General features: G+C 40.1%; 1 protein-coding gene across 3 annotated transcripts in view; it reads right to left on the reverse strand.

Annotated features, from left to right (window-relative positions):
- The window catches only part of tbc1d22b (TBC1 domain family, member 22B), a 35,330-nt gene that overhangs the window by 16,117 nt on the left and 2,101 nt on the right, over window positions 1-17,112 (reverse strand). The window contains exons 2-5 of one of the 3 annotated variants that reach the window (XM_030424299.1): window positions 13,488-13,544; window positions 12,950-13,112; window positions 12,696-12,849; window positions 3,789-3,956 (exon numbers count right to left, since the gene is read on the reverse strand). In XM_030424299.1, coding sequence (XP_030280159.1) covers window positions 3,789-3,956; window positions 12,696-12,849; window positions 12,950-13,112; window positions 13,488-13,544 — 542 coding nt within the window. Of the gene's footprint in view, window positions 1-3,788; window positions 3,957-12,695; window positions 12,853-12,949; window positions 13,113-13,487; window positions 13,545-17,112 lie in introns of all 3 variants that reach the window. The other 2 variants (XM_030424298.1, XM_030424300.1) reach the window with 2 other exon arrangements.

Raw genomic sequence — 17,112 nt, forward strand, 5'->3', positions numbered from 1 at the left:
CCTGAACTAAAATCTGATATTACATAAATTGCATCTTGACAGCATGGAAATGTTGGCGATTTGTTTTTAACTCTAAGTGTTTTGCTTCATAAGAGAAAATCTGGGCCTGTATTCACAAAGAATCTTAAGGCTAAAAGTAGCTCCTAACAGGCGAATTTAGGAGCAACTCCTAAAAATAATGTGCGTGTCAGTCGTAACTTTAGGACTCCTAATTCTTGAAAATAAGAGTTATTCACAAAACACGTTAAGCCTAAAAGTAGCACCTAAGTCTGGGAGACCTTAGAAGTAGTCCAGAGGACTCCTAACTCTCTAAGACCTGGTCACAGCCCAATGTTTCGGAGACGCTAAATGACAGGGAATTATTAAAACAATACCGGATGGACCGTGAAGGGATTGAAGTTGTGGTTGAGCTGGTGAGGGACGCAATAACGTTCCCAATCAACTGAAACAATCCAATAACGCCGGAGTTAAAATGTTTGGCAACACTCCGGTATTTGGCTTCGGTGAAAATGCAGCTCTTCGCACGGGACTAGTATTACTTGGAGACCTCAAGTGATTTAGAAATTATCCCACCACGTCTGTGTTTCATGCTGCGCATTCACACAGGAAAAGCGAAGTCTGTGTTTTAACTCGAATTTACTGACATTATCCCCCGAGTCGATTGCACCGGAGCCCTTGCTGGAGCAGCACAACAGTTAGATATGGATATTTTTAATATAATAACTGGTGAGCCTGTTGAAAGATGGAAAAATGTTCCTTACCGCATGCTGCCATGCATGTAATCCATCTAATCATCTTTCCAGATTTCACTCTTCTGACGAGCCTCCTGAATTTGCACCCAAAATGCTGTCAGAACTTTCATTCATAATTCCAAACGCAGCCTCCATAATTCTCGACTGGGAAAAAGGCAGAAAAAAGGTGTGGAAAACTTGGATATAATATTATCAAATGACCTCTGCGTTTGGTGAAATATGGTAGGTAATTCACGGTGGAATTTTTACTTTACAAATTACGGACATGGCAGATTCACACGGGATTAAGATCACAGACGACCTCCGCAATTAGTACAAATTACTGGAGGTCCCCAGGTAATACTAGTCCCGTGCGAATAGGGCTTTTGTCAATCGGAATTCCATCAATACACAAATTGTCTTTGACGCATGTTACAATATACTGGACATTGTTGCGAAATAGCCCGGATCAACACATGATTCCCGAATTTTAGAGTGGTTTGACGCCGCTTTTGTTGGCAATTCACGTTTTTCATCACAATCTTCTAATTTGTAGTTTTTGTCCGAAGCATTTTTGTTTGGGGGGGGGGGGGGGGGCAATTAATTCTCTTCATAAATACATTTCTTTATTAAGTAGGTCTCAGTGGCTTTGTGAATTACTTTTAAGAAACGACTCCTACATAAAAACTTTTAGTCCGATTTAGGAGTACTCCTAGCGTTAAGATAAAAGTCTTTGTGAATACGGGCCCAGTTGTTTAAAATTGCCACTCTTACATTGACTCCAGTTGTTCCCATGAGAGCAGAATTCAAAATGTTCTCAAAAATTCAGATTTTGAGATAAAATTCTGATATTTGCCAAACTTCATCAACCATGACTCCAAAATATTCTCAATTTTTTTCAGGAAGATTGAAAATGTATTTAGCAAGAATTTGATAGCATATATGTTTACAGTCAAACATTTTGATGCACTGTAGGCTTAATTTTTGATAAATCAAAAATCCGAGAAACAAGTTTTGTGGAGGACAGTCTGAAGATGCTCTCTAGCAAGTTTGGTGACAATTGAGCAAAAATTGTGGGAGAGACTGAGTGATGGACTTCATAATTTGTAATGAGTTTAAGTGGACTAAAGTTTCAGCAGTATTGGGGCTACAGTTTGGTGAAAGATTCAAAACTGTAGCATGTACTGTTGATCTTGTAGGTATTTCTAAAGTTTTTAAAATTCAAACGCTTATTGTCCCCCCCCCCCAGGAGGAATATTGACATGTCCTTGGAATTAAATAAATCTGGCATGGGGCCGGACATTTCTGTAAGGTTTGGTGAGTTTTCGCCCTTGGGAAGTATGACTTCCTCGGAAGAAAGAAAGGAAGAAAGGAAGAAAGAAAGAAAAAAAGAAAGAAAGAAAGAAAGAAAGAAAGAATTCCTAGGAATACAATAGTGTCCTCCTCTCTCCAAAAAATTTGCAAACTTCCTTAAAAAAAAAAATAATTCATAAACTGCTGCTCAAAAGTTTGGGATCACCCAAAAAATGTAACTCAAACATTTAACCCATCAAATGAGTTATCAAATGTATAGAAAATAAGGTCATGATATCAACAAGGTTAGAAATAATGAGGTTCACCTGAAATAATAATTTTGTCCTTCAGACTTGGCTTTTGTCAAATTATCCTCCATCTGCAGCAATACAACAGCCTTGCAGACTTTTGTCATTGTAATTCAATTTGTTGAGGAAAAATGAAGAAATGTCACTCCATACTTCCTGAAGCACCAAAGATAGGTTAGATTGGCTCGATGGGCACTTCTTGCTATTCTTCTTACCATACAGTCAAGATGCTTCAACAACAGCTCAATAGGGTTGAAATCTGGTGACTGTGCTAGCCACTCCATTATTGACTGAATACCAGCTGACTGCTTCTTCACTAAACAGCTTTCCATAGTTTGGAATAGTTTGTCTCATCATCCTGTTGGAGGATGACATTGGTTCCAACTAAGCTCCTTCCACAGGGTATGACATAGGTCGCAAACTGGAGTGATACCCTTCCTTATACAAGATCCCTTTATCCTTGTACAAATCTCCCACCCACCCAGCACCAAAACACCCCAGACCATTACATTTGCTCTACCATGCTAAAAGATGGCAGCAACACTCCTCCAGCAATGTTTCATTTGTTTTGCATCTCACAAATGTCATTTTATGTGATCCAAACACCTCAGAATTTAGATTTCTTTTCAATTTATTGGCCAGTAAGACAAGTTTCCGAACAAAGTAATTTTCGTTCAATCAATCAGTCCATTATTGGAATGTCAGTCAGTCAGTATTTGTAAAGTGCCAATTCACAACAAAAGTCATCTCATGGCACTTTCCAAATTGAGCAGGTCTAGACCATACTCCTTGAGTAATGTAATATTTCATTTTAAGACTATAATGGAACCCACATATGCTGATGCTCCCAATGCTCATCTAGCCTATGGATAGCCAATTTTGTTTTTACAAACTGTGATGAGTGTGACTCTTTCCCATTTACAAACAATGAATCATGAATTGCTATACAAATACACAAAAAGACATCAACATGTCCTTTGGTTGCCATTATTTCAGAAAACAGTGCACTAAGGAGCATGAATGCAAGTTTAACTTTGAAAACACTATAGACATGATAATGCGATTGACATTGCCATTATCTTTAAGTTTTCCACACAAACAAAAAACTATTGCAGGTAAGTGTCACAAAGAGGTCTCTTATTTAAATGATACATCTCTCATTACATGAAGACATATGTTCTTCAGGGTTTGCAGAGAAAAACAGCAGCTGTGCAGACATTTCCAGTGCAAAGGAAACTAGGGCAAGTCTGCAGTTAGTTCTCTTAAATTGGCAGCAGACTTCTCAAAGACAGTTGTGCTACATGATTGCACAAGAGCTTTTTAATGACAAAATATATTGAGTGAAAGTGTACATCCAGATTTATGCTTAGAAAAAGGCATACACACATTTCAAGCAACAGTTATAAATGAAGTTCCTGGTGTTAACAGGCTCTGTGTGGCTGTGTTGCTCTCTTACCTAGGTCAGTGTTAGAACTAGCCAGCAGCTGCTTGAATTTGTCCAGCCGGCTCTTCTCCCGCACCGTCATGGGTGGTGCCCCTGACGCATTCTGGTCCGAGATGCGGGCCACCAGTGGGATGATGGGACGAACTGGGAGAGTGTGTTGCTTCTGCAGTGTTGCGCGAACTGAAGAGGGCCACACGAGAAAAAATTTAACAATCAGAAAATGTATAGTAATAATAAGGTTGTTTGGATAAGAAACATGATATTTAAACAACTATTAAACCTTCAAAACTGTGCTACTGAGACATGTTTGACACCACTCCTAACCTTGTTGCCTGCAGCGACCACGTGTGTTGCCCGCAGAGCATGTTCTAAAAATAGCAGTTCAATTTCGCGCACAAAACAAGCCTTGACCTCACTCTTAGCTGGGATAGGCAAGCAGGTGCAGCTACGATGGGGGGCTAGATGCGGTTTTTACACCCCAAAACTTCAGATAAAACATGGCAGAAAGCCTAAGAAAACATCATTTTCACTACCTGGGAGTGCATACGGGCAGCAATAGCCCACAAGTTAAAGGCAGCTTTGGGTAAACATAAGTCTTTTTTCATAAGGCCCTTGAAAAATTCACAAAAAGCAACTGAAGTTTCATTTAGAGCTGCACATTTGCTAAAGAACAAGAAAGCCTTTTCGGACAGGGCGGTCTTGAAAGGAGCAATGATGATTATTGCAAACACTGTGTTAGACAAAAAGAATGGTCCCGATGTCATCTCCACTCTCTCCGATGTCCAACTCGGGGCAAATACGATGGTTAGAAGAGTGTCGGCTGACCGGGAACTTGACAGAGCAGCTGGACCGGGATCTAGTTAAGTGCAGGTGCTTTAGCATCCAACGCAACAAGTCCGTAGCCAGCAGCAGTACATCGCAGCTGATGATGTTCATTCCAATGGTGTTCGATGATTTCTCCGCAAAAGACCAACTCCTGACACTACTGCCCCTGAAGACAACCATGAGGGGAGTTGACATCTACAATGCCGTGAAGAGGTTCTTTGTGGAGAAAAAGGTATCATTGGATAAGCTGGTGTCTGTGACTACAGACGGGGCTCCCGCCATGACGGGCCAACACTCAGGCTTCATTGTACTCTATGCAGAGGTGACACAGACTTCCCAAAATTTCGACATTACAACTGCATCATTCACCAGCAGGCGATGTGTGGAAAAGTGACTTGCTTTGATCATGTAATGACTCCTGTCGTGAAGATCATAAATGGCATCTGCTCTAAAGCCAAACAAATCAGGACATTCATGGTGCTATTGGAGGAGCTTTCATCTGAATAGGGTGACCTGTCACTACACACAGAAATGTGATGGCTCAGCAGGGGACAAGTTTTGCAGTGTTTTTTGTCAATAGTTCATGCAATCAAAAGGGGAAGAGGCTTCACTTCTCGAGGACACTGAGTGGACACTTGAGCTTGAATGGACATTACTGGGAAACTGGACCATTTAAACTGTGAGCTGCAAAGGTAAGACTGTTGCTGACATGATAGGCGCTGTAAACGCATTTAAAGCAAAGATGAACATTTTCTCTGTGCAGTTATGGAGAAACAAAGAGCTGCACTTTCCCTTAGTGCAGTCAGTGCTGAATGACGATGCTTGCGCATCTGGGGCTGTGGACAAGGCTGCGGAAAAGTACTCTCAAGTCATAAACAGACTTTGGAAAGAGTTTGAGAACAGGTCTTTTGACTTTGATCAACTTGAGCCATGTGTGTCATTTATTTCAAATCCTTTCATGCGATTGGACATTTTATGCATTGCTGAGCAGCTAAGTGCAATGTTTTGGACACAGAAAAGTACAAAGGTGTATGCACAGCAGCTATGAAAGTTGCCTGCCTTTTCGGTTCAACCTGTCTTTTCTGACATGATCTTCATAAAGAACACAGAACACACTTTACTGATGCACATCTACAACACTCACTCAGAGTTGCAGTGTCAAAATATACCCCAGATTACAGTATAGTCGTGAACAGCATGCCAGGCTTCCCACTAACATATATTTACAGACAAAGAAAGAGATAACAGATGTTTTCAGTGAAACACTAAAATGGCAACATTAAACTGAAATATTGTACAAAAACGTGAAAAATAACAGATATGATGATTTGTTAAACATGCTACATATTGGTGATTAGTACAAATGTGATATGATTCATTTCAAAATTCATGTTTTGTTCAAAAATGTTACAAAGGTAGTAGTTTGTGCAAACGGGACAAGATTTGAAGATGTGACGCTTAATAATTTCCTAAAAAATGTTACAGAAGTTAATTTGTACAAAAATATAACATTTGTGTTTTGTTTCTTTTTATACTTATATTTTTGATTAGTTTTTATGTCAGAATGATCGAACATAACAACATCACAGTACATTCTTATGTTGAATAACATAGCCAGGCAACTGGATCACTCGAGAACAATCAACATGTAAAATGTTTAACTCCCCTCAGTCCATACAGTATGTGTCTCTTGGAAAGCATCTGGCGGTTATACACCCCTTCAAGTAGAGTAATAGCAAAACAATAGAATGCAAGACAATAAAATAAAAGTAGAGGGGGGGGGGGTCATGAATGGCCCTCCTCGTTCGTCAAGAACACCGTCCATTTTTTCCATCTTGCATAATACAAGTCTCTTTTTAGTCGAAGCAGGAAGGTAATCTCTCCATCTGGTGAATTTCTTTAATGACCTCTAACCAGTTAGAGGTTGTGGGTGGGTCTGACTGCAGCCACTTAATAATAATAATAATAATACATTTTATTTCATAGGCGCCTTTCTGTCACTCAAGGACACCTTACAGTAAACAAAGACAATTTAAGCCACAAAGTACACAAGAAAAGAAAACAGTAAAAATTGACAGAAAATTCATTTAACTAAGAAAGGTGATCTTAAACAGGTGTGTTTTGAGTTTGGACTTGAAATCAGATAGTGTAGTGATGTTCCTTATTTCTGGTGGCAGAGAGTTCCAGAGCCGGGGAGCAGAGCGGCTGAAAGCTCTGCTCCCCATGGTGGTGAGACGGGCAGGGGGGACAGTCAGCAGAATGGAGGAGGATGAACGGAGGGTGCGAGAGGGAGTGGTGATATGGAGAAGATTGGAAAGATATGGGGGGGCAAGATTGTGAATGGCCTTGAATGTTAGCAGAAGGATTTTGAAGTCAATTGCGAGTGATTGCTTTTTTTTGCTGCTGCAGACATTATTTTTAAGAGGTATCTATCATTTTCTGCCATCCCGTCTGGTAAATCACCTAGATAAAGAGTTGTAAATGGCAGAGGAATCTGTTGTCCCAGTATCTCTCCTTATATAAATTACAATGTACTAGTGCAGTGCCCGTAGGAAATATGTGTTCCTATAGAAAAGTGGGAGGTTAAGAAGCTTTTTCATGGATGGCCAAATGAGGCTGTGTTTGAAGGTGGGACGTCAGGGATATTTAGGTTTGTTGCGAAATCCGATATTCCAGGGTATAATTGGCCTTTTTTGACTATTTTTGATTTTGCCATTATATTTCACCCTAAAAACTATTTACTTGGTGTCATTATTTTCAGCACAACCTCACATGTGTGACTGTACAGTTATTTTTTCATTTTGACAAACTGTATTAACACAATGGACCTAAAATCACCAAAAAAAAAACATAAAATCTGAGGAGAAAAAGTTAGATTTTTCTACTGTGAAAACCACAAATATGTTTAACAAACCATTTTTTATTACTTATAATGCAAATATAAATTGTTGTTTGCTAAATGTGTGCATACATTTTAAAAATGTACGAAGTTATATGTAACTATTTACATTTAAATGCAGGCAATGCTCAGGTCTGCCAGTGCTCCTTCCAGCTGAATGAAGAGCTGCACTGCCTGCTCCACATTCAGCTTCTCCTCATTGTTTTGACTCATTAAACAAAAAACCGACTCCACTACACACTAAACACACTACACCAAGCACTACATAACACACTAACTACACACTCCAAACACGCTAAATGTCACAAATCTCTCAACTCTCAATATCACAGTTTGTACACCGACCGTCGTTTCCTGTCAATCATCCGCCTCCGTCCCTCACACAACTTCCTGTTCCTCAACAACCAAACTTGCTGCTTGGACACTTTCGTGACAAAAGCCCGTTTTTACCGTTTCTTCTTCCTAGGTCCGGTTTTGAACGTGCCGGTGGGTCCAGTCTGTCGCCTCGGGAGGTGGGCCGTGTAGCTAGCGGCTAGCAGCTAGCCGCTAGCTACACACGAACATCCACAGATTCCGATTCCACTTTGTTGTCCGCGCGTCTCCGGATCTCCTCAGACCTGAACAGACTCGGTCCAGGCTCGTTTAGTCTCATTAATCCACAACAGTCAGTTTAGATGCACAGAACAGAACGGGACCGAACCGCCGGCAAAATCCCGGTCCAGCTCGCGCCGCTGCAGGTATAAATCTGCTTGTTTCTTAAGGTGGGGGGTCGCAGTGGGCTCTGCAGTGATTGGCTCTGTGACTGTGGTGGCTCCGGTGAGCAATGCTCGCGAATTGGTAAAGCATTTATGAAATAATTTATTAACGGTATCATTGCAGTCCAAACAAATGCCAAGTCGCACACACTTGAACCACACAGCAGCCATGTTGTAAGTCTCAGGTCAGTCTGATCCTGATCCGCACAGATATTTGACAAACACACACACACACAGACAGACAGACAGACAGACAGAGATTCCTTGCTTTTATAGAGAGATATTATAAATTATTGACAAAAATGTTCATGCTATGATTATATTACTAGTACTGATTGACTTAAAATAGATAATTTATAAGTGTTGATCAGCATACTTGTGAACACCAGCGCATGTTCTGGTAAAGTTCATGTCACCAGTGTGAACGCTGTGTTTGCATACAGAAGTGTGTGGAACCACATCGGAATGTTAAACAGTTAGCTTTACCCCTGACTGCCTCCTGCAACTCTGATGGTGAAAAAAGTTCGCTTGACTTACATCCGTGGGATATTTAAAGTTATCTATCGCTAACCTGCAGCTCTTTGAACTCTGAACAAGTCTGCGTGTCTGTCAGCTGAAAGTGGCATGAGAGCTCCTGCTGACCGTCCTAGGCTTGTTGAAAAAGCAGACGCACAAATATTCCGTTAACGTTGCCGACAGTAAGGGCAAGCCAACAGACACCACAAAGCCCGTCTGTAAATGATGCTTTAAATCCATAATGACCAAGAGAGCCAACACGTCTGTCTCGCTCTGCTCTGTGACTGTCTGTCACTGTGAAACCACGCCCACTCTGTCTGCAGGCAGTGAGGGAGCAGAGAAGCTGCACACACAGACACGCTGCGCCGCTGTCGCACAAAGTTCATGAAGTACCGATACTAATAAAACGTGAAAAAGCATTGTTTTTAACGGCTGGGTACCGCGGTACCTTTCTAGTATCGGTTTACCGTGCAACACTAGAGTCTAGAAAGGTTATTATTTGTTCTTTAGTTTCTAGCACTGGCTGCGAGTATAGGTTCTTATAATACGACTGAAAAGCAGCATCGATTTCCTCTAAGTCATGGTATATTTGTCCTGTTTTAATGTCCAATATTTTATATACTGATTGGGAAATTTGTTTTTTGCGTATTTTCTTTGCTAGTAATTTTGTAGCCTTAGGGCCCACCTCATAGTATGACTGTTTTAAGAACTTGTGTTTTTTCTCGAGTTCCTCTTTATAGATATCCGATATCTGATTTCTAATTTCTTTAATTTTTGGCAGAGTTTGGAGGTCTTGGTTTCTGCAGTGTTGCCTTTCCAGTTCGTTTAAACTGTCTTCAAGCTGTTTTAGTTTATTTTCTTTTGCTTTCTTAATTGCCGTACTGAGGGATATCAATTTACCCCTGACAACAGCCTTTAAGGTATCCCATAATATATTTGGGTTCACTTCCCCATTGTCATTATGTTCAAGAAAGGTCTTAATTTCAGATTTTACATCTTGTATGACTGTTTTGTCATTAAGCAGACTTGTATTCAAAATAGTTTTCTTCAGTCTACTGTCTAAATATAATTTCAAATAGAGTGGCGAGTGATCTGAAATATCTCTAGTTCCAATTTCGCAATTCAGAATTATATGTCTATCATTTTGGAAAATAAAAAAATAATCTATCCTTGAATGTACTGCATGGGGAGCAGAGTAGAAGGTGTAACTTTTGTCTATCGGGTGAAGATCTCTCCAAATGTCAAGTAAGCCCATCCCGTCCAGACCCTTCTTCGGCACTTTAGTTTGAGGAGTTATATTTCTCTTACTGTTAGATGTGTCTAATTTGCCATTCATTACTGTGTTAAAGTCTCCTGTGCAGATTAGTGTGCCTTGAGATTCTGAACCAATCAATTCAAGGAGTTTTTCTGTAATGTTTTGATCACTTAATGGAGGTAAGTAAACTGAAATGAGTGTGGTCAGGTGATTTTCTATTTTGCCTTGCACCAATATATATCTGCCTTCACTATCCCCAATCTCCCTAATTAATTCAAAATTAACAGAATTGCGTATTAAAATAGCAGCACCTCGTTTATGACCTGATTTGAATGTGCTGTAGAATGTGTTTTGGTATCCAAATTTTTTCAACTTTTCATGTTCATTACAGGATAGGTGGATTTCCTGCAAAAATATAACTTTATTATTCTCCCTTCTTATTTTTGTCATTACTGTACTCCTCTTAACAGGATTATTTAATCCATTTACATTCCAAGAAGCTATTGTCAAATTGCTATACCCCATTGCAATCGGTTAATCCACATGTGCCGGCTGTATAAACATACATACTGTGAGAACAACAACAACAAAAAAACAAAAACAAACAAACAAACAAAAAAAAAAACACTTACATGAACAGTAAGAACAAGTGCAACATTGACTTCCAACCTCAGGGTGGGGGGTGGGGGGTGGGGGTGCTGGTAATAATAATAACAGGCCTATTAATAAAAAATAAAATAAAATAAAAAATAAAAGCAACGTTTATAATAAGAAAATAGGAAAGGGTTAATGAGACTGCAACCTATAGAGTTTAGATTTGAGTTAAATCTGTGTGTATATCAGAGAGCAGAGCAGTATTTTATATTTTCTGCATTAGGCCTATTTGAAATTATGTAAACAGTACCTAACAGCTCTATTAGTGTGGTGTTTACATTACTGCCGATGAAAATCCCTGAGCCTTTCCCGGACGCATGTGGATCGATCTCCGTCCTTTCTGCTCCAGCATGCGCCCTGGGTGAGTTTCTGCTCCCAGTTGATGGTAGTTTTTTGCGGCAGGTCGAGCTGAAAGCCTCTCTTTCTCATGTCCTCGGTTACTTCTGTTGCGTTGTTACAGAGGCACGATCCGTTATCCCAGTGGATCTTCATCCGGGCAGGGTAAGGAGTCTGAAAACGTATCTGCTTTCTTTAAGTATCTTCTTTATATCCCTGTACTCCCGGAGTCTGTTATTAATTTCTGTGGGAAAATCGTGGGCAAATGTGATGGATTTTCCGTCACGAGTGATTTTCTTTGACCAAGCAGTCTTCAGTATTTTATCTTTGGTGTCATACCTCTGAAAGTTGACTAAGATAGACCTGGAAACTGCTTCATCTTCATCAGTGCTGTCCAGCGCTAGCTCTGTCTTCAGAAAGTTGTCGATAAATGTTAGCATCGAGCTTCCTTCGGTGCCCTCTTTAATGCCGTATATACGAATGTTATTATGGCGTGATCTTCCTTCCAGGTCCGTTACCTTATCTTGAAGCAGTTTTTGCTGTTTCAGTGAATCGAGCAGAGCATCCCTCAGCTCAGTGTTAGCGGTCTCTGTTTCTTCCACTCGTTGCTCCGCTTCAATAGTCTCGTACCGTGGATGCGGACATCGCTGGTAACACTTTGTATCTTTTGATTTGTCTCCGCTCTGAAGTTATTAAACTCCTGCTTGATGTCGTTCTTGAAGTCCACTAGATCTCGCTTGAATTCTTTATACATGTTTTGAATGTCTTTACTTAAGTTTTGAATGGCTTTGGACGTTGTGAGGTACTCCTCTTCACTGTTAGATTCCTCCATGCTAGCTGTGTTGTTGCTAGTTGTTTCTTCCCCTCTCTCCTCGTCTTGAGTTTTGTCTTCCTGTTATCTGTTTCCCCGCAATTTTTTCTTGCTTCTCGTCCCACTCATTCTAAGTCATATTAGTTTCTTGTGAGCAATATTCGTAGTTTCGAGAGTTTTCCTATTAACTTGACCGGGAGAGCTTTTTAGCTATGCCGCCATCTTGCAACGCTCACTGGAAGTCCAACATTTGTGTTTTTAAATAAAATGTGACAAATGATCTCATTCATACAAAACTGTCAAGAAAGAGATTTATAAAAATATCAGAGATGTGAAAACTCTGACTTTCAAATGTTGAAACAGATTGAGATTAACAGAAATAAATGTTGCATGCTTTTACGTGTCTGTGTTTCCTACAATGGGAAATCATTGTTAATTATTGTGAGGAATCATTAACAACAACATGTGATCAGACAGTTTCTTTTCTTCACATACATGAACATATATTATTATTATTATTATTATTATTATTATTATTATTATTATTATTATTATTGTTATTGTTATTATTATTATGCTATTCTATACTGTGTGGCTCCAGCAAGGTGCAGCAGTTTTCTGTCAGGAGCAACAGTGTGCTTGGCTGTCCTGGAGCTATCAGATCATTTTCAACAGCTGACAGCTTTGTGTAAGAAGCTGTTTTTTTGTCTTATGGTGCGTGCCTCTATTGTCCTGCCAGAGGCGACTTGTTTGAAGAGTTTAAACCAAGGTTGACAAAGTCTGTAATTAGCTTCACTATGAATCATGCCCTAAGACCCTCAGTGGCTCTTAATGGTAAATGAACTGCAGCAGCATATAACTCACACACCTGAGGACGTGTTGAGGTGAGCGTCACTACTCGACCTGACGACCTTGCCGTTGACATGCTCGTACTCTGTGTCCTCCTCCTGCAAGTTTTGAGCTTCTGTCCTGGGAGGTGCCAGTCTGTGTGACATCCCAGTTTCTGTGTCACCAGGCTGGTTCTGCTGTTGCCAAGTGGAAACACATCAGAATATCTCCTTTCATTGGAGACCAACTCAATGCACATACATGCTCATTGATAAAATCATGTCTTGCAGATACCTGGATTTGTGTGGATGTAGAATGCAGGCCAGATGGCAGGAAATCCTCCTCATCCTCATCGTCGATGTCCCAAGCATCATTGGTGCTGCGGGCGAACTCGTGGAAGCTAGAGGCCTTTTTAGACTTGTGATTGTTGAACTTGGGGTTTGTGTCTTTGGGAAAACTGCAACGGAACGGATCAAGAGATCAAAGACAGAAAAAGAGAGCAAAAGGCAGAACAATTGGAGAATTTAATGGTGCCACTTGTGGCAGCGCTGGTAGCCAATATACACAGAACTTTAGGAGATGATACTGACCAAAGGAACAAAAAGCAAAACAGAACTGAAAATCCAACTAAAAACCACATAAAATCTGTACAATAGGTTTAACAACACTCGGTCTCACTGGTACAGTACAGGCGCATGCAATCCACACATGTTCAAGCACTTGAAGCATGGAACAATGTGCTGCAAAACACGGCCGAAAGAGAGTGAAGCCAATAAACTCCACCCATGTAAGTGACATGTTTCCATGCAGTCCGGTTGGGTTTAGCACTTACGTGCGTCGCAATCGTGGGTCGAGAGGTGGATGCTGTGCTCCATACACTGGCTGTACACTGTAGAAGATGACATGTGAGATGCTGTCACCTCTGTGTAGAAAAACATCCACAGCTTCCCACTGTGTTTGACCTAGCTGGCTCATTGTAAGAAAATCTAACCCATCATTTATGAGTCAGAGGAAAGTTGGCAGTCTAATTTCCTGTCCTTGAACAGGTTGCTCTTCTTACACATTTGTCACAGTATGTAGCTCAGTCCCCTTGAAATCAGCTCACTTATTACACAACCAACAATTTGAGATCACAGAAGAGAAAGTAGCAGAGTTGGAGATGTCTATGGCTGCATTATTATAAGCAAAGAAGATGGGTTGTGTGCACATCTGAAACTTGCCCCAACCACACAAAAACTTTTGACTGGATTGATGTGTTGATGAAGGTTCTCAGTTATCCCAATCATGGTAATTCTAAGTGTTGTATTGTAGGCAACTGGACTTTTCTGCAGTTTCTTGAAGACGTTTCACCTCTCATCCAAGAGGCTTCTTCAGTTCTAATTAACTGGAGGGGAGTTGCAGGCTTTAACCCTTGTGTAGGAGTGTCTTCAAATACTTGTTAAGGTCATGCGTCTTGTCAGGCAAACATCAATGTGAGCAAAAAGAGGGCTATACAGAAAAGAAGTGACAACTCCATATACTTTAATAGTGTCGGTGTGATGTTTGCTAATGAGGGAATGCAACAGCCTTGATGTTTTGCCAAAAAAAGTCGGCCCATAGGTAGGAAATGAGGAAAATAACACGAGTGGATCCGCAGCTGATCACACCATGTATAGGCTAACTGTTGCCTGCATGATGCTGGCTTTAAGACTTGCACTTATGGGATAAGTCATGCTGGGTGCAGCTACCACATCTGTACTTTCCTTTGCTAGCTTCATCAGTGGGTTGGTGTCGTTCTCAATACGTCTCTTATCTATAGTATTAAAATTCACATTGTACTGCAGACTAGAAACAGTTTGTTTATTCTGATTAACACTGCGTTTCTCTAATTTCTACATGCAACATCTATTGCATGTCTGTCCGTCCTGGAAGAGGGATCCCTCCTCTGTGGCTCTTCCTGAGGTTTCTTCCATCATTTTTCCCCCGTTTGAAGGTTTTTTTTCTCAATATGCCAAAGTTTTCCTCACTCGAATCCAGGGTGTGAGGACAGATTGTAAAACCCACTGAGGCAATGTGATTGTGAGCCATATAAATAAAACTCTAGGGAACTAGGGATGTCCCGATCAGGTTTTTTTTTTACCCTGATCCTGAACCGAGGCACGCTGTAACTTGAAAGTAGAATCAATGTAATGTAATGCTGAGATGGTAGGGCATACCGGGGATTCAAAAACTCCAGATGACAAAGAAAACACTGATCCTCTACCACAGAGATGGGCTGGTTATCCAGTGTGATTAATTTAATTATCTTCTCTGTAATATTTTATAATATCAAATGAGTAGTATTAAATGCAGCTCTTTTGTTTCCCCCTTGCAAAACGGTTGTATTGCAGATGTTACATGTCGCTGTTGGACTGCTTTCGCTTTCTAATTTAAGTTATTTCCACACTGCAGACATTTTATCCACAGATTTGCAAGAGTAATGTTACATGTGCGTCTGAGTTCTGCCACAAATTGTGCTCTGACATAAAAAACACATCAGACTTGGATCTACATTCAAAATTGCCAATCCTGATCAGTGGAAAAATGCTCATATTGGCCCTGATCCCAATCCTGCCGATCGGCTGATACCTGAGAATGGACAAGGGATGGGTGTAGCATCCTTAAACTAGAAGATCCCTGACATTGGTGGACTATTTAAAGACCAGTTTTGGTATCCCAGAAAATTAGGTTTTACTTGGTATTTATTTCTCAATGACTATTCTGTGTAACACATACAGCTCCTCCCTTTTTTTGAATAACCCCTTACCCCGCTGTATCTAGACTGGGCAGTTTAATGTGTATTGAAAAGAACTAGAGGACAGCTTGAACAGCTGCCGTGTTCGTCACCACCCAATGGTGGAATGTGCGTTTAGCTGATGTGAAAATCTTTATACTTAGCTTCTTTCCAACTCTCTGGTGACTTAAAGCAGGCACAGTCAAGAGCCAAAGGATGGGATGTGGGCCAGACCCACAACTGCCAACAATGCTCCTTTCCCTCATCAATAGCCAAGGGCAGCAGCCTCCTTCAAGTAATTCAAACTTTAGACTTAAAAAGAAAAATAATGGACTAAGTAATGCATGCTCATTCAAATTTCAATTCTAATTGTGGTAATACAATGTGGGAATTAAATTAAGTATGCATATCTTGGTCATCCATAATGAAACACCTGAAATCCAATCACATCACGTACACTGGGCACGTGGGTGCAGGTGTATGTTTTTTTGGGATTTTGTTGTTCATCACAAGGTTATTAATGACATACACTGATCTTGATTACCTAGGCTACAAAAAACTAGTAATTTTACTAATGTATGCTCAATAGAGGATGATTAAGATAACACAGAACATCAACCATATGGCCAGATTGCCCATCCATAACATCAATGATGGCCTAACAATAAACCTAATATCACTGTTTATCTTAAATTTTGTGGTGCATATTCCAGTCATGATACGCATTTATTCAAAGCAGCTGGGCAAATTTTGTGAATATCACCAATCAACAAACAGAACACTACTAGCATGTGGATGTATCAAACTGTGGCCTCTCACATCTGAGGCTAAAAGATGTCAGCCTAATTCATTTCATTTGTATGAATCAACTGACAGTAAGCCTGGTGGCTGACAACGGGGCCTGCTGATTATCTGTCTGTTTCATAGTGTCTTGTTTACTTCAGACTTGTTTTATCAGGAGCGGCTCAAGGACAGGCAGCAACACTGGCTGCTTGCTTTCCTGTTCAAACATATGTTTGTGTTTGGGTTCCATCCACTACAGTTTAAGATCAGTATGTGTGACAAAGTCAGCAACGCCCTTTCCTTAGAGTTTCTCTTGTCAGGGCAGGACACCCACTCAGAGTCTTCACAGTCATAAAGACATGCAGGCCAATAAAAGTAAAGGTCATGTCTTATCAATGGAGTTTGATTAGTTTCCATGTCTCACAAAAGTGTGGAGTGAGAAGAATAAAAGAAAAGAGTATGGCAATGACTGCGGGTCCTCAGTGCTTATTTTGATCCATTACTGTGATGCCTATTGAGCAAGCTCTACAGGCTGGGACTAGTCTAGCCCAAGTTAGTTCTTACTGTATATAACAATTTCATTCAAGTCACAGTAGGACTCCGATCTGACAATGCTTAAAAAAAAGTTGAGTTTACCTATCATCTTCAAACACTCTTCTACCCATCTGGATGAAAAACGTTTTGTCTGCTACAGAACAAGAGATATTTTGAAATACTGTATGTATGTAGAAAGAGTGATAGTGTAAGGTTTTTTATATGATAGATAGTCTATATATACAGATATATATATATATATAAAGAGAGAGAGAGATGATAGATATATATACATAATACTAATATATAGATATATATATATAGATATATATAGTATATAATATATATACAGATATAGTATAAGATATAGATAGATAATATATATGAT

This window comes from Sparus aurata, chromosome 7 (assembly GCF_900880675.1).
Source record: "Sparus aurata chromosome 7, fSpaAur1.1, whole genome shotgun sequence".
Lineage (NCBI taxonomy): Eukaryota > Metazoa > Chordata > Actinopteri > Spariformes > Sparidae > Sparus > Sparus aurata.